The 25,010-nt window shown below is 39.6% G+C and overlaps 1 protein-coding gene across 2 annotated transcripts in view; it reads left to right on the top strand.

Annotated features, from left to right (window-relative positions):
- The window catches only part of LOC106939074 (sodium/calcium exchanger 1-like), a 100,563-nt gene that overhangs the window by 4,975 nt on the left and 70,578 nt on the right, over window positions 1-25,010 (top strand). For both annotated transcript variants that reach the window (XM_015021355.1, XM_015021356.1), the window contains exons 2-4: window positions 5,566-6,492; window positions 9,422-9,586; window positions 10,343-11,133. In XM_015021355.1, coding sequence (XP_014876841.1) covers window positions 5,617-6,492; window positions 9,422-9,586; window positions 10,343-11,133 — 1,832 coding nt within the window. In that variant the 5' untranslated portion in view covers window positions 5,566-5,616. The remainder of the gene's footprint in view (window positions 1-5,565; window positions 6,493-9,421; window positions 9,587-10,342; window positions 11,134-25,010) is intronic.

Here is a 25,010-nt window from a genome sequence, read left to right as displayed (position 1 = left end):
TGGGTTTTTTTCCACAACATGTAACTAATTTGAAATGGTGGTGTCGGTCATTGACCAAAGCTAGGATTAGATTTATGTTTTCAGGTTTAGATCGGGTCCTTATGAGGTTAATTTTTTACTTTCCCTGAAATGGAGCTCATCTAAAATGTTTTTGTCCCGCTAGTGGCCTTTTATTTATTAGTTTTCTGACAGGAAGAAGGGCAGATGCACAGTAAATGCCCTGGGGTCTAGAATCGAATCCTGAACCTGAACAGCTGCGTGGAGGACTATGGACTCCGTATATGGTGCTACTGCTTTTTATTGTGAGCTAGTTTGGTTGGATTTACCCAGAATGCCTTGTGCTGTAATCTGCTTCCTGCTTTTGAGGCGATCCTGTTCGCTTGCATCCACATACACATTCGAATCACACCAGAGTTCAAAATTCAGATTCAGAAATACCGTATTGATCCAAAGGGAAATTGAATGTTGTAATATGTATCAGTTCAGATTCTTCAGAGTTGATATAGATGGCAGTGGCTGTTGGCAGAAAAGATCTCTCGTAGCAGTCTGTATTACGGTGAATCTGAAGAAGCCTCTGACTGAAGACGCTTTGTTTTCCCAATATAGTCTTATGAAGAAGATGGTCAGGGTTGTCCATAATTATTTTTTATTTTTTATGAAGAATCTCTCTTTGCATCATCATCTCCAGAGGTTTCACAGTCGATCACAATTCACTTCAGCCAAACTGAGACCAGAGTTTGCATTTTTGATCCGCATCAGAGATGGATGGATTGCAGTCTTCCAAAAAATGCATAACTCTCAAGTAATATGTTCAAATTTCCTGTCAACTTGAAACATGTTTTAACTCGAAAACTTGCCGGCCAGCTGGATGACTGCCCTCGCGCTCTCGGGCACCGGCCTTAGTAAGTTTTCTGGGGTAAATCCTGGGTTTACATTCACTGTATGCAGTGAAGCAAAGTCACTCATTGGTGGTTGGCTTTCTGTTGAACCAACTTTGGTTGTGTGGATTTTGTTTTCCATTGTTTTGAACATTATTGTGGATCTAGTAAGACTTGTGTAAATATGTCAGTGGACAGATGGACCCAGACAGTGAGTGGGAAGTAATTATGTGTGTGTGTATGTGTTTGTGTGTGTGGGTGTGTGCGTGTGTGTGTGTGTGTGCCAAATTGATCACTTTCTTTTCTCCAAGTGTTATAACATGAGGATGATGTGGCTTGAATGGCTTCTGGGCAGACTTTGAGTAAAAAGCTCCACATCAGTCCTAATGATGGTGAATGTGGACGGTTTATCTTCAGCTCCCTGCTGGGGCTACTTTGTATCCGTGTTTCCCAAAAGTTTTATTATTTACCTCTTTCCAAGACATAATTGAGTAATTTTTTTAATACTATCATTTACACCCCTTTTCTAGTCTTTTACCATAGTGAATATTTTTTCCAATATTTCTTGTTTTTCAGTATTTGTTTGTGACAAATGGCAGCGTTGTGACCAAAGTAGTAGCAGCTCGCATGGTGTTAGTTTCCTCCACTTTGTTTTTCTGACCGTGTGCCTTTGGGAATCCTGATTTACGGCTCCTATTTCTGGGCGTGTTGGCTTCTTTTTTGTTAATGCTGCTCATTAACAAAATGAGCAGCATTTGTTAAATGCTGTGATATTTTTTTCAAAACATAATTTTCAGCTCTAAGCAGTTCAAGATGTCAAACATCTACAAAGTGTTAATTCAAATTCAGCATTACAGTTTTAATTGAAGCTATACTTTGGTTTTGTAGCATATTTTTGGGCTCTGAGGGACATTTTATAGTTTGAGATAACTTTAACTGTGTTCAAGTAAACCACAGAAAATGTCACCACGTTGTAGTGTGTTATTAAATATATTTCTTTGTGCTTAATATGTATTTAATAATTTCATTGTTTTCTTCGTCCTTTGGCTGAATAAATCAATCTGTGCCCATTAAGCCTTTTTTGGTGCCATTTACTTCCTTTCAATATAAATTTGAAATACACTACCATTGAGATTTATTTATTTATTTTTTAGTTCCTCAATTTTAAAATTCCTTCAAAAGTTCAAGTTTGTGTTTACTCTCAATTAGGAGAAGGCAAATTTAAATGTTATCCATCTGATGGGTGAAGAAAATTAACTTTTTATTACTTATGCACAAATGATTGGAATCAGCATTGCTGCCAGTATTTTACGCTACTGGACTTGGATATTAACCCTAAAACGAATACCCTTTGCACATGTTGTAAAGGGGATATTTTTAATTTTTTTTTTTCCTCCAAAGGTTCTTTTTAAAAGCTGAAAGTCGCGATTGCAAGGTTGGAAAAAAATAGAATATTTGTGAAGATTACGCATGGTTGGAAGGAAGCTACTAATGGCTTTCATTAGAGAAGTTGCATCAAAACTATTGCTATACCAGTCATTTAAAAGAACATTTACTCGTGTCCAGTAGGAACACAAAATGAAGGTTTAGCGTTACAAAGTCGCCATGGTTGACCACATTTTATTCGAGGGGAATGTCAACTGTTGCCAGATAAAACTTAACATCACAGGTTGTTCTCAAATAAAACTGAATGGAAAAGGCCAACAGTCCCGCTCTCAGCTGCGGTCACAGTTGCTCATGTGGCCCTTGGAGTTAAATAATTTCCAATCCATTGGTCTGTGACATAAAATCCTGCTGGAAATTTAAGTTTGTGGTTGTAATGTGACAAGAAGTGGGACGGATCAAGGCAATGTGTTCTTCCATATTCCATTACAGATCAAACCCATTTCATATGCTTTTTTTTCTCACTTTAATCTGCTAATGAATATCATAAGTGTCACTGTAGTGTAGACAGAAAAATAACGCATCTCATGTTGGCACCAAAATAGACTCCTATTGTAAACCACTGACTATTTCCGCAAGCTGTTTTATATGAAATTACTGGTAATAAAATCTTTGTGATGCTCTTTTCCAGCCTTCTGAATGGGACAAAGAACAGCAAACAGTTGAAAGAACCATCGCAGAAAGTAGTGATAGTTGTGTTGTCTTGTGTTTGCTGCGGCGTGAGATGACTAAAAGGAAAGGGAAAAAACAAAAAAATTAACCCAAACTGGCACAATGTTTTTCTCCTGAAACCGCTGTACAGCTTTGGAAGTGAGAGGGAGTCTTTACCAGTTATTTTATTTATTTTTGTTGAAACATTTGAAGTGAAACGACCATTAGAAACCCCTCGCAGTGATTAAAATGTTTAGCTTGACGATGAAACGTATTTATGACCCGTTGACTCCAGCTGACGTGGAAATAAGCGCACCATATTTGCATTGCTATGTTTAAATTAGGTGTTGTGCATCAACCTCCCCCCCTCTTTTTTTTTCTCCTAATCAATATGAATGTTGTAATTCTCCTAGGACTCAAAGAACATTTATGCACAGCACTGTACTCGGTACATAATTTCAACATGGCTTTTTCTCCCTTCAATATTAAAATGTAAATGTGTTGCATTTGATCATAAACTAGGAGCGCAGCCTTCAGTAAGCTGATTTAATGACTGTATACATATCTAGTTAAAACAGGTAACACCTGTACACATTTAGAGCAGCTAAAGTGGCGTGAATCGCTGCGGTCATTAAGCCGTTCCAAAAATAACATCCCTAAGTGGAAACAAGCAAGGCCCAAATTATCATCAGAAAATGCCACATGTAGCTTTATTTGGCCACACAACACTGGGCGTAATGTTTGGGGAGTTAAAACTCGGACCGTGTAGGGTTTTTTTTTTTATAATTGTGAGGTGAATTTCCTAATGTCTGAGCATGTTGGGCCGGCAGTATTCTTTTATTTTTCTTCCTGCCTGCTTTATTCAGCCCAAATGTTTCAATTCTCATTGAACTGAATTCAGCGCCAGACAATGCCAACACCCACAAGACCCACAGACATGTTTCTGAAGACTACCAGTTTTGGCTATGTCACTTCTCATTTGGCTACAAATAGTCTGACTTGTCCAAAACTTCTGAGTTCTGTGGTGGGGAAAGCACTGATGGGGCCTACATCTGTCGATTAAATTGTGCACGTAATGCCAGCATGTGAGGGAATAGTGAATTATTGTCAAACGGATTCTGTGGAGAGAACGCTTGCGAAGAGTATTTAAAATGTTTCGGCTAATCTGTGAGTGGAGACAAAGGTGGATGTTTGATATAAGCTAAATGCCCTGATCTTCTGTTAGAGAAAGTGACCCTTAATCTAATCTATATGTATAAATGCTTTTAATCCAGTCTCGAGTGTACAAAAACATAAAAAATTCCACCATGTCATGTCGTTATACAGATTAAGTCAAAGTAGAGGATCTGGAAATTAGTCTAATTATGTTTTGAAGTAATTTGAGTGTCTCTTTTCTTAGGGAATAGATTCTAATGCCCGTTCAAAGGGACAAACCTCATGGAGTGCAGTGCAAAGCAGGGTCTTCAAACCGGGCCTCGAGAGCCGATGTCCTGCAATTTAGTTGTTTTAATATCTTTGCTTCAGCACACGTTCATACAAAGAGCTCACTAGCAGAACTCTGAATAACTTGACTGCATACCGGTGCTGCGTTCCAGTTGCACTTGGAACTGGGAAATTCTGACTTCCTGGTCGGGGAAATGAACCAACTGGAACGCCCTCCCCGAGTTGGATTTCCCACTGGGAAACTGGGAGCAACTCCAACTGCCTCCAGTTACGACCTCGAGTTTCAACATGGCCGCTCCTCACATCGGTAGTAGCAACGTGTGGTGAAAACATGTTTGTTTTATAAGACGCATATAAGAATGAGACTAAAATTAGTGTTGCATGTAGCACCCGCGGCTCTAAGCAAATTACAAGCGGCGTCCACTACGGGAAGTGAAGCTTAAAATGATGTTTGTAAGATGTACTGCATGCTATGTTCATGAACGCCGCCATGTTGAAAACTCGACTTCTTAACTGGAATGCTGTTACCTCTGGTCTGACATCAAACCCAGCTCTGAGTTGAGATACTGACTACTGACCACTTGTAAACAAAATGTGCAAAAGGAAGAGCTTTGAAAGGTGACATTCACTTTAAAACTATGCTGAACATGTTTTTCTCAGAATCTGCACAAACTGAAAATGGTTCACCTTTTTCCCCACTTAGTTAATTCAAGTCTCACATTCAGGGAATTACAATGCAAAGGTGTTCAAATTAGCAGGAGGATACAACTAAGAAAATCTAATTCAAGGCTTTATGTTAATTGCTTTTTTAAAAACAAAGTATTATAATTGTACAAAGTATTTTTTTTAGTTCCAATTTAGTGTTTTTTTGTTGTTGTTTTGTTTTGTTTTTTTTTCTTTATGGAATAGAGAGAGAATGTTTATTATACCTCTAAGGGAAAGTTCAGTTGTGACAGCAGAATCACATAAATATTTGTTGTTTTTTTTAAATGAACTGAATTTCAGCTGCTTCAGTTTTAGGAAGGATTTGGGTCTAAATCTCACACACCCAAACCCACAGCCATTTTTTTCTACTATTTGACTAACTACCTCTTTTTTTTTTCTTTTTTTTTTTTTTTTTTTTCCCCTTTCTCTGTCTCTCTCTCTCAAGGTTCAACATTCCCATTAACCTTCAGCTCCTGGTCCCGGTCTCACCGTCAACATGGGCTTCAGGTGTCACTCCTCTGCCCTGTCTCCTGTGCTGAGACTAGCGGTCGTTACTGTGATCCTCCTCCTTAAACCCCGGAGCGCGCTGGCTGGTACCGCTCCCGAGCACAGCCTGGGCAGCTCAGTTTCGGCAGTGTCCACAAACAAAACTGAATGCAGCAAGCCTGAACAGTGCACAAACGGGGTCCTGCTGCCCATCTGGGAGCCCCGAAACCCGTCATTTGGAGATAAGGTCGCCAGGGCGACGGTTTACTTTGTGGCTCTGGTCTACATGTTCCTCGGCGTGTCAATCATCGCGGACCGCTTCATGGCATCGATAGAGGTCATTACTTCACAGGAAAAAGAGATCACCATCAAGAAGCCCAATGGAGAAACCACCACCACGACGGTACGGATCTGGAACGAGACGGTCTCCAACCTCACCCTCATGGCGCTGGGGTCGTCTGCTCCAGAGATCTTGCTCTCCGTCATAGAAATAATAGGTCATGGCTTTGAGGCCGGCACGCTGGGCCCCTCCACTATTGTGGGTTCGGCGGCGTTCAACATGTTCGTCATCATCGGGCTGTGCGTGTACGTTGTGCCCGACGGCGAGACGAGGAAGGTCAAGCACCTCCGAGTCTTCTTCGTCACGGCAACCTGGAGTATCTTTGCCTACATTTGGCTCTACCTGATCCTGTCGGTGATCTCCCCCGGCGTCGTGCAGGTCTGGGAAGGCCTGCTCACTTTCCTCTTCTTCCCCATCTGCGTCGTGTTTGCCTGGGTGGCAGACCGCCGCCTGCTGTTCTACAAATACGTGTACAAGCGCTACCGCACCGGCAAGCAGCGTGGCATGATCATCGAGACCGAGGGGGACCGTCCGCTTCCTTCCAAGGTAAGCCTACGGGATATGACACAGCTGTCACTGCTACAGTCAGTACTAATAGGAATTTTGCAAAGATCTAAACCACAATAAAGAAATCTGAGATAAGTTTGACTTTATTATACTTGGTTATGTCTTGTATTTTGGATGGCTTCTCCTGCTGAAAGGCATTAATGATATAGCTACTTTCAGCTGAATTCGACTCAAAGTGCTTGTATGTAGGAGTTAACAACAACATACATTCAGGTAAAACGAATCAAGAAATTTTTTGATTAAACAGATTTTAAAACAAAATGAAATAAAAACTAGGTTAAGCGTAAGAAACGGTAAATAAAACAGTTTTTAGCCTTGTTTCGAAAGTACACAAGAAGAATCATTCCTGGGCTTCTTCCAAATTTTTGGTGCATGAAAACTGAAGACTGCTTCACTTCAGCCGGTGTAGTAAGTTTGGTTCAGATGATCTTAGAACTCATGTTTTATAATCTTGCTGAGGCATCAGTCTCAATCTGGCAACATATGTTAGGCGGTAATATGCTGTCTTTATGAGTTTGATGTATTTGTTGAGATTAAAATCAGGATCAATGACCACATGTAGATTCCTGGCTTTGTTGGATCCTTTTAAACCAACAGACTGAAAGTGGGCCCTGATTTTTAACCCAGGCTTGTGTATTTGTCAGAACAGCCAACCAGTAAAAAGAGAACAGAATTGTCATCCTTTGTTTGTCCGCATATTGCAAAATTCCTTTCATCAGCAGCAAAGTATCAGGTAAATGGAAATGACATGCATGCACTTAAAAAGCGGTAATTAAAAATAACATGGAGATGGTACAGTAGTATCGCATTCACACAATGAATTAGATGCACTTAGTTTGCTGCATGAGTTCATGGGTATTTTGTATTTATAGCTACTAGCAGCATAAGTGTATTAAATGCCATCAAGGTAAACTGATGCAATTAAACTTATCACTGCAAACACAAATAACCTCTGTAATTTAATCCATTTCCTGTTTTTGACTCTGATCAGATGCTTTGTTTTGATGACGCAGTGCATTTATGTAATTACATTTCCGTTGCTGTGGTGAAAACCGCCCTCTTATTTTTTTTACTCGCTGCATTAGTGTTTTGTTTTTTTTTCCAATTTTGGAAACTGCAGAATTTCTTTGCTGGATTAAAACGTCTCCATTCCTACAATAAAGGAATTTTTATTTCAATTTCTAGTTGAGGGGGGGATACAAACCTCGAATGAAAGCCAACAATATTCCTGAAGGAAGAGTTTCATAACTGCAGATTAGGCACTTGGTTAATAAAACATTCTCCTAGATAATAAAAAAAATGTAAATTAACATTTTCAACTTTCACTTGAACGGCAGACACCTGCAAAAGGAAGACTGATCACAATAGAGAACCAGATCTTTCATTGGAGTAGGACCCAGATGTGGTTTCAGTCTGAACTGTTTTACTTAAAATGGCTAAAACATGTCTTAACAATTTAATAGTTGGATGTTAAGTACTACGTGTTAACAATAACACCTAGTATTATTTATTATGCTAATAAATAATACTAGTATTATGTAGTAATAAATAATACTAGTATTATTTAGTATTATGCAGTAAACTATGACAATTGAATAAACCATTACCAGTTTATGCAATGGGAATAATTTGAAATGTATTTGTTTTTTAGCTATTTTTAAAAAAAAACACGTTGTTCAAGCATACTGATTTCTGTCCGATGCCGAGTCACTGATGTTCACATGCCACTTAAAAGTTCACTCAATTTTGTTTTATGACACATTTTCTTTTTCTTGTCCATTTCTGTAAAATGTTGATCTCCACTTCAGCACAAGGTTAAGATGGTTTCAATAAAGCTGCTATGTTGTTTTTGCTTTTTTATCAAAACTTCAACAAACACTAAATTAGGTTGAGTTTAATCATTTACAGGAATATCTCACACTGCATATATGGCTGCACTCATCTTGTCTTTACTGAGGATCTTTGTCAGCTGAAGGCGGAGGCTAATGCTAACGTTCTTCTATGCAGTGATTTGGCAATTGCTCTAGTTTTGGGGATTAAAGTACATTGAATACTGTTACAAATGTAACTTTTTAATACAGCTCAGCTTTGCAGTTTGCGTTACACCGATAGACCAGATGCTGCAGCGAGCGATGCAGTCGCTCGTTTGCTTCTATTTTATTAGGACATTCACAATGAAAGGTTAGAACATTTAGCTTTGGTAAATGTGTGGTTCTCACTTGTGTGTTCTTTTTTTCCCCTAATATTTTTGTACTATTACGACCATACCAAGGTGTCAAAGTGCAACCATGCTGATGGTTTTATACAGAAGAAGTTGGAATTATTGTTAGACAATAAGAAGCGTGGTAATCTACCAAGACTTTTTTTTTTCATTAGTTTATCCTTCAAAGGACAAGTATTAACTACTTTTCTCCTGGGCTTTGTTTTTTTTTTCTTTTGGAGGGATTGTCTTAAATTACCAAGAAAAAGAAATCAGTCCAATTTATTGCAGGCAAATAAATGATAAAAATGTATAGAAACAACAGAGACATAGTTTTCAGTTTCAGCACTGGACACCAACACTATGTGTCCTCAGTGGACGAACAAAGAGTGGCCCCGAACAACATGATTCACTTCCTCTTTTACGGCTCTAACTAAGCTACACCCTAAAGAGGGCGTTCCCCTGTGAAGTCATTTCATTGACTTAATGTGTGTGTGTGTGTGTGTGTGTGTGTGTGCGTGTGTGTGCGCGCGTGCGTGCGTGCGTGCGTGCGTGCGTGCATGCAAACAGAACCCAAATATAGATAATATACGGGTTTTATAATATTTTGAGAAGTTTAGTTTTTTATTTTAATTTTTTTTGTCTTGGGTTGCTGATACTCATTGTAGCTCCTTTTTTTTCTGAATAACTTTTTTTTCTTTTTTTTAGGTGGACATTGAGATGGATGGAAAGATGCTGAATTCTCATGGTGTTGACTTCCTGGACGGTCCACTGGGTTTGGACATCGATGAGAAGGATCTGGATGAGGAGGAGACCCGCAGAGACATGGCGAAGATCCTGAAGGAGCTCAAACAGAAACACCCCGACAAGGAGGTCGGTATCGCGGCTGAAGAGGTTTATTTCCTCTGTAGGAAATAAAATGACAAATCTGCAACAGATGAGATGCAATCCAGGTTCATCGTAGTAATAAATGGTTATAGCTGTGTATTTTTTTATTTTTTTTTTAGGCTAAGCTGACAGATTAAAGCATGTTCCAAAGGAAATAAAGGAGCTGTGGCGACATGCTGGTTAAAAAGAAATAAAATAAAAGAACCCTGCTGGGATAACAAACCAACTCTGCTTTGGTCTTAATGCCACACAATTTTCATTCACAAAACATTTCGGCTGGTGAACGGAGTCGCAGATATCCGAGGACTATTGGTCTTGTTTCTTGTTGCTGCAGTACGTTGTGTAGCTCATCAGATACACAACGCTAAAATGAGACAGCTTCAGATACTGTGCATGTCAATCAAAAAAACTAAGGTGAAAACAAATGTAAACTAAATGCAACTGACTGAATAAACCTCAAAAAGTGTGAGAGCTGTCCCATTTTAGCTATTTTTTTTGGGAAGATTTGCTTAAAGGTTCAAAGCAAAAGAAACCCTACATACTCTTATATTAAATACTGTTTTTCATTAATGAAGTTTATAAATAAAATGAACATATTTAGACCAGCTGATGTGCTACATCCCAAGCCTGTACAATGACTAGTAACAACACTTTAAAAAAATACATTAAAATCAATATATTAAAATCCAAATCTTTTTAACTGCTTTGGTGAAAATAATTGAATTGTTTTCCTCTTACCAGGTGGAACAACTCATTGAACTTGCCAACTACCAGGTGCTGAGCCAGCAGCAGAAAAGTCGAGCTTTCTACCGGTGCCAGGCCACCCGACTCATGACGGGTGCCGGCAATATTCTAAAGAAACACGCTGCGGACCAGGCCCGAAAGGCCGTCAGCATGCACGAGGTCCGCTCCGACGCCGGCGACAACGACCCCGTCTCCAAGATCTTCTTCGAGCCGGGCTCCTACCAGTGTCTCGAGAACTGCGGCACGGTGGCTGTGAACGTGGTGCGGCGAGGCGGTGACCTGGGCAAGACCGTTTCTGTGGAGTACCGGACGGAAGACGGCACAGCCAACGCCGGCTCCGACTACGAGTTCACGGAGGGCGTCGTCGTGTTCAAGCCGGGCGAGACCATGAAGGAAATCCGCGTGGGCATCATCGACGACGACATCTTCGAGGAGGACGAAAACTTCCTCATCCACCTCTCCAACGTCAAGGTGCTGACCTCCGAAGGTGAGGAGCCGGAGGAGAACGAGTCGGCCAATCACGTGGACTCTGTGGCCTGCGTCGGCATACCGTCGACGGCCACCGTCACGATATTCGACGACGACCACGCCGGTATCTTTACGTTCGAGGAGCCCGTTTGCCACGTCAGTGAGAGCGTTGGCACGATGGAGGTGAAGGTGCTGAGAACGTCTGGCGCTCGCGGTGTGGTCATGCTGCCCTACAAGACTGTGGAAGGGACTGCAAGGGGCAACGGGGAGGACTTTGAAGATGCACACGGCGTCCTCGAATTTCAAAACGACGAAATCTTGTAAGTAGCCTCTGAGCATTATTTGATTTCAAATCATGATGACTGCATAGTAAGATCTGACGTTTACAACCACAGTTTATGATTGAGAAGATTAGTTTATCCAGTCGTGTTGGTAACGATGTGGGAAGCAGAGATGTTGGTTTGATGTGGTGGCCACGCGAAGCGGCGTGGCGGACGGCTCTGCATCAGTACTCCAGGAGATTCAACAACCTGTTGGCTTCCACCCCTTCCCTCTTTCAGTTCCCTTTTTTTTCCTAATTTCTTCTCATTTCTTCTCATTAAACGTCTCAAGCCTGTGATTTGCTTCATCGTGCCGCTGTTCTTCCTGAGAGAACGCATTGATTTCTCCACCCTGTTCTTGCACAGTCAGCGCAATGGCTTCAGCCGCTTTGGGAGAATGGAGTTACTGGTTCGGTGGCAGCTGGTTTGAATTTTAATTAGATGGAATCTCCTTGTGTTGGAAACTGGACGACGATCATCGACGACGCTTTGAGTGAGATGCGCAGAGGCAAACCGGGAGGAGTAGCTGGTTTTGCTGGAAAGGGTTCAAAAATTCCAACAGCAGGATGTCGGTAAATGCCAAGAAGGAACATGTGTTTTGTTGACTTGATTCTGAAGCACAAAAGCCTTTTTAAGCCATAAATCAAGTTGCTCTTTTAGGTGGCCTTATACCTTGTGAAAACCTCCCCGGGCAACTGATTGTTGCAAGATAGTGGCTTTTTTCTTCTTGTTGTTTAGTCAGTGAAAAGGGGCTTAGACCTTTAATTTAAGAATCCCCACAGTGAAAGGATGAATCTCCTGTTCAAAGCTTTACTTAACAGGGTGCTTGTTGGATGGTGAGTCATGGTAAGCATTGTGATTGCTGTTGGACCACATTACAGGAAGCCTTTTGGCTCCGCGGGTAAATGTGGCATCTGTAATCTTCGTTGTGAACCACTCGGTGTGCGAAACCTGATCCAAATATCATCTAGGACATGGATCACGGCCACAAGGGTTTTCTTTTTTTTAACAATGTTTTTACTGGCTCACTGAATTTGGATATTAGGCTTCATTAGATTGTATTTAGATCTCTAGTTTTTTTATTTATTTATTTTTATTTTGTGGTTGACATTTTCTCATGTACTTCCTCTATCATATTTACAAGGAAAAAAAAAAAGCTGATCCCTCAAATTCCCATGATGCTCTGGTCTTTGTTTGAAATTATTTTCCATAAGACTTGATATCCTGATTTCTCGTGTCGTTTTACTTTTATCAAACACGACGTCGGTGCTTTCACCTGGTCTTTTTGTCATGGCCTTTAGATTTAAGCAGGATACAATAAACTCTCAAATTTCAGGAGTTTATCCACGTATAGCTAATTAATGAGAGATTTTTGACAATATTAATGCAGGACTATAATTTGCTTATAAAAAGAGGCTTCACAAAGATCTCTCATTGGTTATTTGACAGACCTCATTAGAGCTGACCTACTGCAAGTTCCTCTCCAATAACTCTGGAATGAGATCTTGAATTACATCTGCTGATGATGTATTAAATGACTGCTACAGGTTTACTGGACTCCTCGGATGGTTGGAATGATTCATTTTAGATTCTAATAAATCAATCTAATCTAATTTTAGGTTCGTGGTTCGTTGGAGTCAAAACGTGCCGAGATGTCTCGTTCTTCTGTTTGTATGCTGTAGTTGCTGGTATTGCCCTGGTGGAGTTGGAGTTGCTTTGACGAGCTAACATGTCTGTTGCTGTTTTCGCCTTTGGAAGTGAAAGTTGCACAGTATTGTTCCGACTGTGAAAGACGGAAACGATGCCTAGAGTAGAAAATTCCAACTGGGAGAGTTGAAGGGTGTTGAGTAGCTCCAATTTCAGTTCCCAATATTCCTTTTGTGGCACAGACAACAAAGTGGAAGCTGCAGGTCTAAATCTTATTTTTTCTTCTTCTTTCTGACGGACTGTATCATAATAAACCTGTTGTGTGTACAGTTTTAGTGTCAAAATTGGCTCATTTAGTATAATGGAGATATTTCATAGATTTCTATTGCTAATAACTAGCAAATCCCACTAGTTTACTGACTCATGATGAGAACAAAGCTTCCTGGTCAAATCAAATGCAGCATTAAAGCTCAGTTAGTCCTTTGTTTAAGCATTTAGGATTAACATGACCTACAGTAAATCATCAGTAAAGATTTCTTGGAAACCAAAAGCAAACTTACAGTCCTCTTCAGATATTGGCTTTGCCTGTTTTACCCTCCAGATTTGTTTGTTTGCAACCAACGCTGACTCCAGCAGGATTTTTTAATCATATCTTCGAATGCAAAATGGAGCAGAAAGTAGAAAGTTGCTGATATGAAAATAATTACATTCGCTAATGATTCTTCATATTCATATGCGACTGTTTTGTCAGATATTGCGGTAAGCAGCCGGAGGGTGATTTCTAAATGCGTCCAGCAGTCGTCCGTCCTGGTCTTCATGCTGATCCATGATGAGACATGACATTTGGTTAGTGAGAGCAGTGGCTCGTCTAGCTGCAATTAACAAACAAAAGAAAATAAAAAAGCTGAGTTGCTTATTATTGATAATTGGCGCAAAAGGCAACTTGGGGAAATGACAGACATTTTAGTGAATAAATAAGGAAATTGCCCAACATATTTCTAAAATGTTTCAGGTTCTGCTAAAAGGTTTTTAAGAAGCAGAGTGCCGTACAATCATCTTTGGGTTTCCTAGAAATGTTTAACTTTTTTTTTTGTATAGAAATAATTGAAGACATAGAACATGCATAAAAATAACTTCAAGATGGTTTACTTTTAATGGCTACTTTGTGCTAATATTACGATGGGCCAATAAACATTTTGTTAGTGATGAGGAATTGATAAAAATATGTTTAATACCTGCTTAAAGGCCAAGTTTAATTAACTCTAATTAAATACTACTATCCTGCATTGCAGCAAAAAAGGTAACATTGAGGCAAAAAGGATTTTGTCATGCAAAAAATTAATAAGTAGAATAAGACACAGAACATTTGATGCAATTAGGAAACCTTATTACCGTTGACTCTTTGGCTCTAAAGGGCTTTATTATTAATCTTTTAGCATTGCTCTAGTAATTGAACAACATCAATTTAGGTTTAAAAAAAGTGAAAAATGATGCTTAACAATTTATTGGATTCAAAGTGGGGAAAAAACGTCTGGTAAATTTTCTGGCTTTTTGCTGGGTGTTATCGAATTCTCAACATAACATGAACTTACATGAGTCAAAGTAAAAAAAACAAACAAAAACAAATTACCCGTTTGCTTTATGGATTTACAACAAAAAAAAAGACGGCTGATCTAGAAAAGATTGCCTGCAGACTGACTCGTAACGCGGATATTTTTCCTTCAATAAAGGAAAGATTAATAAAAGGAGGCAGTTGTGAAAGATGACTTCGACTGGATGTGGAGATTGGACACTAAGAAGATAGAGCAAAGTTTTGCCCTCCCAAAAGTTGTAATTTTCTTTATTGGCTTTCCCCCCGCCCCATGCTTTGTGTTTCTGTCTTCCATTGTGGCTGTAAGACACTCGGTTCAATTTGTTCCTTGAAACAGCAGGCGAGCGTTGACTTGCATGCATCGAAAACAACTGAGGAGCAGGATTGCCTCTGTGGTGAAAAGGGTGAGCAATGACAGCAGCACAAGGAAGACAAAACTTCGTCAGATCAGAGAAATTCACATAAAATACCATTCCTTGTTTGCATTGCTAATTCTGTCAGGCTAACACAAAGCATTTGACATTCAGTAGTCACCTTTTTCATTTTGACCCCCCCCCCCCCCCAAAGTATGAAATATCTTCAAGTAGCTCAAGTTATATATAATTTCCATAGTCAGGGAGCCTGTGGAGAAGCATGGTACAGTTGAAAATCAAATTATGCTCCCTCCTACACACACACACACGCACGCACGCACGCACGCACGCACGCACGCACGCACACACAGCGAGCACACTGCGACTTCACACTCCAGTAACCGGCATAAATTAGCCATGCGACACACACACACCCTCTTAAGGAGAGAAAAACAACGTGTGTGCGATATTAGACTCTTGTTGGATGGGTCGACTTTTATTTTGTCACCTTGTTGAACCTGAGCAGTTGTTCAGTTAAGAAATGACTAAAAAGAGTTTTAGTCCATCAAGCAGACAGAGCAGCAGAATAAACACAGGTTCATTCAGTCACCGTGGAAGTGGATTATTGTTCGATACGCAGAGTACTGCATGTGTTAAGAATTGCGACATATTTCCCAAACGATAATTGTCAAAAGTGTGCAAACCGATGAGAGTATGGTTTGAAATGCTATTTGCCCTAATGGCTGTGGCTTGTTTTTCTTTAGACTCTGTGCTTTTGAGTCATTATTTTTACCGTTAAAATAATAACTAAAAGAAAAAGCAGTGGTTATATTTTTGTCGTATTGCCAAACCCAAAAGCTGGTATTTTCTTGAGCCGAATATTTTATTTTATTTTATTTTTTTCAATGAGGAATCGCCTCAGTTGAACTGGTTTGGGTTTTGACATTAACGTTTTAATGTCCTCCTTTCCTTACTTTTTCTTTTATGCACTACTTTGTGCTGGCCAGTCACGTACAATCCCGGTACATCACACAAACGTTTGGGGTTAAATATGACTAAATGTGGAAAAAGTTATGGGGTCATTCAATGACATGTTCGGCTTTTTTTATAGCTTGACATTTTCTTTTAGCTATGTAATTTTTTGTATGTGTGTGTTTCTATTGCACTCTGTTAACCAGGACTCCCATGAAGAAGAACTTTTATTTATTTATTTTCTCTTTATCGTGGTAAAATAAAGGTTAAGAAAATACGTTTGCAAGGCACCAGCTAATCCCTCTCTACCGTCGGTGGACAGACTGAAATCTGTTCAGTTTTTGCCAGATTGCGCGGCGTCTTTTTGATTCGTTTGTTTGGTACTGCCGAACGAAGCGGGCCTGAATCTGCTCTGAATCGCAGACACAAACCCACACAAGCTGTGCTTTAGGAGGTGTGAAGGTTGTTCTCATGTTGCAGGGAACATTGTAAAACAACACCTCTCTTGGCAACAGGCTCACACCTGTTATAGTTCGTGTTTGAAAAGGAGAAAAAAAAAAAAACAGTTGATCTTCTGATTTCCGTCACCGGGAAACTCAAACGACGTACCCTGGGGACGGACTCGAAAAAAACGTTTCAATTTTCAGATTCCTTTTTTTTTTTTTTTTTTTTTAATTAGCACCTACTCAGATTAGCACTTTGCTCATTTTGAGAAATTATATTGGCTGTTGAAGAAAAATAGTCACAAAAAAGGTTTGCTTCACCCAAAATCTGCTTTCCATCTTCCACGAAGCAATGATCCCTCCTCTTACATACTTCCACATGATTATTATTTGGCAATGCCAGATGCATCCCTCTTGCTTACCGTATGCAACACTAAAATCACTGCGAAGATTGTGTTAAAACACTTTTTATTAAATGGATGCCTGAACTGGATTGCTGTGCGTCTTTCTTTCACTTCTGCCACAGACCTTAGAGGATTTACAAATGTGGAAAATTAGTCACTCTGGCCACTTTTTGGAGTGTGACGGATGACAAAAAAGTGGCAAAAGAGGAACTGAGAGGAGAAGGAAAAAGGAGGGGAGGTCAGCAGGCCAACTGCCTCCACAAAACACTATTACCTTGGCAACTGCCTGGATGAAGGGAGGAAAGAGTCATTCAGAAAGAGAGAGCCGCAACGATGCAGAGGGAGAGAGCAATGAAAGAGTAAGAGGAGTCAAAGGTGTGAGGAGAAGTGGGGAAAAGAGAGGGACGGATCCAAGGGCCAGATGGGGAGCTGTTTGTTTCCCTATTTTTTTTTTTCTTTTTCTTTTCCTCCTGTTTCCAGATGTGTCTTCTGATTAGCTTTATTTGCCAATTTAGATCTATCCACGAGAAGTGTGCTTTGCCGTAATTAAATGAGGATGCTGAATAACTACTCGACGCCCCGCCGCAGCGCACACTTCATGACTCTGAAAACAATTAGCTCCAGGGTACGGGACGTGACGCGCCGTTTCTTTTCAGGTCCAACAAAGACATGAGTTGTTCCGAGTCAAAATCCAGCGAGTCTCTGATGTGCTGCAGCGAAGCGATTCCTCTGCCGTCATTCTTACATTCGTGTACCAGTGTCCCTTCGGCCAAGACGAATATAATTTGGTTTTAGTAGTGGATTGCTTAACTTTTTCCCAGTCACCAGGTTGCCATGTTGTCCGCTGAGCTAGCCAAATAAGCAGCCGCACCCATTCCCTGGATTTAACTTTTCCGTATGAAAGGATCCGCTTCACCAATCAAAATGACAAGAGTGTAATCAGGCTAACACCACTGCCTTACCTAAAGTTTTGTTCTTGTTGGTCTTTTGCAGTAGGAGTTATTCAAATGAATGAGATGACGTTGTGGATTAAGATCTGATTCAGTGACATAATTATGCTTTGCTACATCACAACATCGGCAGTATTGGAAGACATATATTCATTGATCCTTTTTTTTTTTTAGTTAAATCTTGACTTATCGAATGTTCAGCTCAGATAAACAGGAGCTGCAACTTGACACGTCGACTGAGACGTGCATTTGAAACGCGGAGATCTGTCTTCCCTGAATTTGTGAATTGTGCCCTGGGAAGGCACGTGGGTCTGCTAAAGCCAATAAAACAAACAAACAACAAGGCCAATGTGCCCGTATTTGCTCGCACAAAGGCTGGGAGTCGGTGATGGGTTTATGGTTTGCAGCTTATCTCATCAAAATAAGAGCTCCAATAGGATTCCCAGCCTGTCTGCCCCAACGACACTGCTAATGGCCGGATTAGTTAGTGCTATCGTGCTGATGCTAATTACTTTTGGTGTGCCAGGTCCAGGATGTAGGATCTGAATGTTACTGAACTAAAGTGCCCCGTTTGCCAGAGTGTTGGTCTGTGTGTGGGATTGATTCTGATTTCTCCTGGGTTTCTCCCATTGGAGGCTTTTTTTTGTCCCCAATTCAAGGAAGCACCAAGGTATGTTTTCCTTCTGGCCTTGGAATCAAAATCCGCTGAACCCATCAGTAGTCCGTACCCAAATGGACAAATCTAAATCTGCTACACTAGTTGCATAAAGAACTTGCCAAGAACATGTTTTTTAAAATGACTATAAAGCCATTCTCAAACATGGCAGCAATGTTTCTTTGTGTGTTTTGTCGTTTAGACCGTCAATTATAAGAGATCAGAAACTGTTCTTCCAAGGAGAAAAAGTGGTATTAATTTTTTTTATATTATTATTTTTGCATTTTTAAGAGGCAGGAACATTCCAATAAAATCTGTTTTTATGTTTTAGTTTGATGTTTAATTTGTGTGAGTGTGCATTTAAGTATGTAATTGGGTTAGGAGGCACACTATAATAGTTCCCACAAAATCAAGACCACATTTTCTGCGGGCAGACTCCAGCATGCGTCTGTGTGAACTCATGCGTGCTTTTGGATTTACTCATTAACACATGAACACTCCAGCTTGACTTGTTCTTTTTCCTTTTCTTCGTCTGGATGCTGTTCTATTAGTGCCCCGTTGCCGTAGGTAACCACGCCAATGGCTGGTGCGCTATGCGGTCAAACGCTCCCAGTCGTAGTAAAGCTCAGACTATTTCACGCTCCGATGGGCCTCTCTTTCCGTGGCTTTCTTTTTAGTCTTCCACTTATTGTACTGTACAGGGAGAGGGAGCGAGGTGTGAAGACGGGCTGAGGAAAGGGCAGGGAACCAATGGATGTGTTGAAAAAAATGACTAATGAATAAGAAAGGAAAACGGGGACGAGTAGGCAGGCACATTGAGCCGATGAAGGGAAGTCGCCTTTGGAAAAAATGAGTACAATTAAAGCGAATCGGACAAAAACACAAAGAGTCTTTGGGCTCTCAGTTGAAAGTTTCTCCACTCGTGCACATGTTTCCTGTTTTTCAGAACCTTTTATGATTGTCTTCATAAGTTATGGGTGAGAACATGTGATTACGTCTTGGTCAGTTTTCACACATTCTCCAATTTTTATAGTTGAGTAGTTTTTTGATTAAACACGGAAACAACTGGCAAAATGCCAAGATCAAATGTTTTAATGTGCAGTATTTTAATCGTATTAAAATATTGCCTTGTCATTCTAATCTATTTGTGTCAGAGATACACCCAAATAACTTAGGAACCTATAATTCAATATTTTGTCACATAATCACGTTTCCTCATCAGAGACTGAATAGATGATCATTGGTTGTCAAAGCAGGAACAAAACAAATCTGACATAAATTCACACCTGGTTGGTGCAAACACTACAAATGAATGGCAACTTTTTCTAACACAAATTGTGCAGAGGTCACTGTGAATGTAAAGTCTGACAAGTCGTTATGCGAGTTTGTCATTTGGTCTGGCAACAATTTGGTCCAAACTTGGACATCTTGGCTGAACGAATAAAAATGAAATCAGAGGAAGGACAGATTTAAAAGCCTTTCCGAAGTAGTGCTTTCAGTTTATTCAGGCTGTAAAATTTGCTGCAGATAACAGGAAGGCCAAGTGGAGCACAGCAAAGATGCACCTTTTTATCCTTCTGAGGCTTCAACCTTCATCTGTCATGGAACGTGATTTATTTGGAAAATTTGGAAGCTTTTCGGACCACACAAAAAGATAAACACCAGCACTGCTGTTTATGTAATGCTAATTGTACGTTTTACAGCCCGTTGCAGGAAGACGAGAGAAAAAAAAAGTTTTCTGGAAAGATATCACTTACTGGAATTTACGCCCAAAAGACAAAGATGTGCAAAAAAATTGTGTGATTGGAAATTGGCGACAAAACTCTGATTGGTCTGATTTTGATTAAAAGAGAAATCAATTCCTGCAGTGCAGAGCAGATCTCAATTTAATATAAAAGTGCACAGATTTAATATGGATCATTATGCAGGCTTCATGAAATGAATACAGGAAATATACAACTTTTTTTTTTTTTTTTTTCCTTTTTCCTAAATTGGCCTGATTGAACCTGATTAAAGCACATTCTAACTGGAAGATTCTCATGAGCTTTCCAACAGGACCGGAAAGTCAAACATTTCATCTGGAAAAAAAGTTCAAAATTGTATGTGAATCTTAAATGTCATGTTTGTTACTCGGCACACTGAAAATAATAACTAAGAGAATTGCAAACATAAAAATTGAAACAATCTTTGTGCTTGATAGGATAAATGTTGATTTTTGAAGTCAACTGAGAAATCAATAGGCAACTGATATCTTGATTTGCACTCAATTTTACCTTTAAATGGTGCATAAAGAAAAGTGTCTCCCTTAATCTTTGAGCGCTTCCAGCTTTGTTTTATACCGCTTCATCGTTTTCTCAAGTTGTGTACAAATCAGAAGATGAAACATCCGATCTTCTTCTTTTTGTCTTGAGAACAGCATCAATGGTAGCAAAGAAAACAGATGCAAGTGTTAAAAATAACTAGACCAGCTAAGCCAGATTAGGGCTTTAAAAATTGAAACGGCAAAAAAAAAAAAGAGAGAAAAAAACAAAAGTGAAGCTTTGTCTTTCTGGAGCAGATGTGATTTTGACACCAGTGCGAGGGATGTGATAACCTCCTGACAGCTACTCTGTGTATCTGTTGTGTGACCTTTCAGTAACCTGGACTCATGATGAACAGATTACATTAGAGAGGATTAGCAAGCATCCACAATGGAGGCGTATTTGAAAATGAACTTAAGTTTGAGCTCGTCGGATTTGCAATGGCAAACAGTGGTAGGGCTTTCAGTAATTTGGATATTTAGACACAACTGTAAACGCATTAAAATGCTAAACTTGTAACAGTTTCTCATTAAAATGACAGCCTAAATGATGATGATGATGATAAACGATCCAGTATGTAGGGCATAAACTTGGAAAATGTGTCTTGTTGCTGCTCAGCACTCCTCTGACTTCTTTAGTGCTATAACACTCAGTAAGAAGACTGACTTTTAAAGATTTTCTTCTCTTTTTTTGGAACCAGAGGCCATTATTGACAGTCACCAGATAGGAAATGGGTGGAGGGAGAAGGAGGAGGAGCGGATGTGCAGAAAAGGTTCAAAGGTCAGGAATCGATCCCCCACAGCCTCTGCACAATGCAGCGACCCTTATGTCACATTTTAGGAATTGGAGAAAAAAATAAATAATCCAAATACACAAAATGAGCACGTCGATACTCAGTAGTAAAAAAGAGATACTACTATATTATAACAATCCAGCTGCTTACTTTATTGTAAATTTTTTAAACGTGTTAAATAGGACCTCAACATTGACACTGAAGCCCTACATCAACTTCTAAAAAAATAACATAAAATCAACATTCGCCAATAGCTACACAACACAATCAGGAATTTAATCAAGTCATCAGTTCCTTCCCAACTTACTTTCATTTTGGAACAGTCAAACCATTACCTTTCCGTTTGTCTCTTTGTAGCTCAATGTTTTTTTGTTTTTTTTATTAATGAAAATGATCATAAAATGCCCAAATTGTTAATCAATGTCTGTTTAATTGTTCCCGCTGATGAACGGCTGCTTTTACTTTTTCGGGCACAAAAAGAGCCAAAGAATGAATTAATGAAGGTCCAGATTTAACAGCAAACCCAACACCTTTTGTCAAAATAGTCTGTCATGTGTTACTAATGCCCAGTTCTCGAGTCTCCACCCAGAAATAACACAGCCTTAACAGGAAAAAAAAAAAAAAAAATCCCTAAACAAAACAAAACGCAAAAAAAACATGCCAACCCATCTGTTCATCTGCATTTGTATCAATTACTGTTGTTGTTTCTTATTTTTATAGTTTATTTAGCATAGTTCTTTTTCGTTTTTTTCCAGTGTGCACTTTGTCAGGGAAATCGGGTTGCTCAGATGTTTATCATTAACGGCTACAGCAGCGCACTTCTCCTTTTATAACGCACCTCATCTTTATCAGTCCACTTCCAACTTGGTCTAATCCTTTTTTGGAAAACTTCTCCCTTGTTGCCATTTGACCAAAGCTATGCTGGCTATGTTTACATGCTGTAAACAGAAAATGATCACACAGAATAAAAGAGAGGGAGGCAAGCAGACGGGACGGTGGGTTGGGGACAAAAAGTGCTTTCAGGCTGTGGAGAGATAGGAAGCACTTCTGGGCACTCAATCATGTAGATGACTTGAGAATCTTTTCATACTAAGATAGGTGTACAAAGTCAGCTACAGCAGAAGTCCGGCTAAGTGGTCTAATCCATCATTTATCACATGCGATTACAATGGAGCAAATATATTAGCCCCGTTGGATCCCTTTGCTTGCGCACAGCTCCATTCATCAAAAATGGGAGAAGAGAATGAAATCAAGTAGAGGAGAAAGTGATTAATATGTCTTGGGAAAAAAAAAATGCCTGTATAAAATATTAATGCAGCCCAGGAGCGTTATCAAACTTAAAACTATGGACAGTAGAGACAAATCAGCCTATGGCCATCAAGGCAGGGCGCAAATACCACTTGTGGTAATTGGGTTGCCTTTGGAGGAACTCTGAAGAAATACTGTTATTATTTGCATGATAAATCTGATATGATCTGAGATGGAGTGGATGGTATTAGACCAGGAGGAAGTGATGCGTTCAATTTACATTTCAAGTCCAAACTTGAATCAAGAAATAATGACAAACCAATGTCAACCAGTTTCAACTCTGAGCATCATATATATATATATTTATATATATATATATATATATAATTTTTATTTTTTTTACTTTGGCTATGATTCAGTTTTCTATTTAAGCGTTTTTGAATGACATTTGTTAGGTTGGAGGCTATGGGGAAATTACAGGTTTGCATAGAATGAGCATGGAAAATAACATTTCAGTAAATTATTTTTGCTCGTTTTATGATTGAAAAGCAGATTAGATTTTATATTGAAAAAATTAATTCAGTTTTTAAAAATATTTTTTTATTTCTTTTTTTTTCACAATTCGCTCCAGCCTCTGAGTCCCCCCGTCCCCAGTTCCCACCAAAAACCACTGCTTTAAGGAATAAACACGTATCCAGTTTTAGTATTAGCATTAGTGTTAACTTTGAGTCGTCTTCACTCTGTAGCAGCTTCCACTCTAACAGTTGTTACTATTGCCTTGTAAAACTCAGCAGGATGCATACACTGATTGGAAAACAGTTTTAATTTACGACCAGCCACTCACCTTTCCGACTAAATCAGGCTTTAAAAAAAAGAAGAAAAAAATGTCGGTTTTCTGACATTGTCTGTGTGGATTTCCAATCTTATCTTTTACACTTCATTCATGTCTGGTCCAGAATTGGAACCCTGAACCACTGTGTGAGTCAGGTAAACACTTTCTGCAGATAAACTGCGTGGCGAGCTGAGAGCTGTGATTATCCAGAGAAAGTTAAACTGCTTTGCGGTGCTTAGTGGCTCATATCACTGCAAGAGATTTGATGCAGGACAGTGAGTCGGAGCTTATAGGCGGAATATATATCTGATGGTAGTCTCTCTCTCTCTCACACACACACACGCGGCCACAATCGCTGCTTCTTTGATAGCAGCACTGCTGGCTGCACCGAGAGAAAAGACACACAGCATGCCCTGCGGTGAAGTGCAGCTCAGGATGGCGCACGCACACGAACACACACACGCAGACACACCGTTTGCTGCAGCGACTGCAGTGAGAGCTAATATGCACAATCTCCACTGTGCAGAATCCTGGGCTTACAGTGATTATTTATCCATCTCTTTTCATCTCTTCTCCCCCTCTATCGGTGGAATACAAAGCTGCACGTACAATATAATACGTCTTCATGCTTCCTCATTGAGCTCAGAGCTCATCAGAAGAATCCGGGCTCTGATCCATAATAGATTTCACCTTTTAAATCCAGTCGAGGTGTTGAGGGGATTTGGATGAAGGGGTAGAGAAAGCTAGTGGGTGTAGAGCCGCGAAAAAGCATTTTTTTTTCTTGTTCCTAATATAATCGTAGATCCGCTTTCTATACAGGATCCTCGTTATCTGTAACTTTAATGTGAAAACCCACCATTTTTAAAGGTTTGGGAGCATTGTTGTACATCAGCGATGGATTGTGGGTTTGAGAAGTAATATTCTTTAATGATGTAAAAGCCTTGCAAGATGAGTTTTGCATGCAGCATACGATGACTCAATGTTTGCCTTTTCCAGTGTGTGTCTATTTGGGGTTTGTTCATAAATACGTAAAGATTTGTTTCTATTCGTTTTCATTTTCTTCTCTTTACAAACCCACCTGTATTACACAAAACTCTGTTTCCAAATAAGACAGAGTTTCTCCATCTACACATGGAGGCGGGGCTGCTAGGAAACCCTAAATCCTGATGCTTTGTTATGCATCAGTCGAAACCCGAAACAGCAATAAGGTAAGTAATCATCACCTGCTGTCAACCAGTAAAACATTTGGGACTAAGCGCGCACTGCTGGACAGAAATTGCTGACCAAAGCATGATTTCCCTGACCTGTCATCAAATATATTACAGAGGCTGTTCCCTTTTTACAAATGCTGTTTTGTAGATACTTCCCAACAAGAACACGCACACAAAATGATATAATTTAGCTCAAGTATATATTCTCAACAACATAGAAATTACATTAGTTTTTTTCTTGCTAGCAGCATTCACATAGCACAGCCCAAAAAATTGGACTCAGTCAATACAGGCCAAACATTTGAAGTTCATTTTTTTTGTTCAAATTGCCATTAAGGAAAAGTTATACAGAGTTGGGAGTACATTTTATATTATCAAATGTTGCTTTTATTGATCAACCTTTTTTTTTTTTTTTTTTTTTTTATTTCGTTTTGTTTTTGGGAAAAAAAAAAAAAAGGTCCAAAATTTTGGGTTGAAA

Source organism: Poecilia latipinna, unplaced genomic scaffold (genome assembly GCF_001443285.1).
Source record: "Poecilia latipinna isolate Pla-1442-1.1 unplaced genomic scaffold, P_latipinna-1.0 Scaffold2766, whole genome shotgun sequence".
Lineage (NCBI taxonomy): Eukaryota > Metazoa > Chordata > Actinopteri > Cyprinodontiformes > Poeciliidae > Poecilia > Poecilia latipinna.
This window is presented reverse-complemented; position numbering and strand designations above follow the sequence as displayed.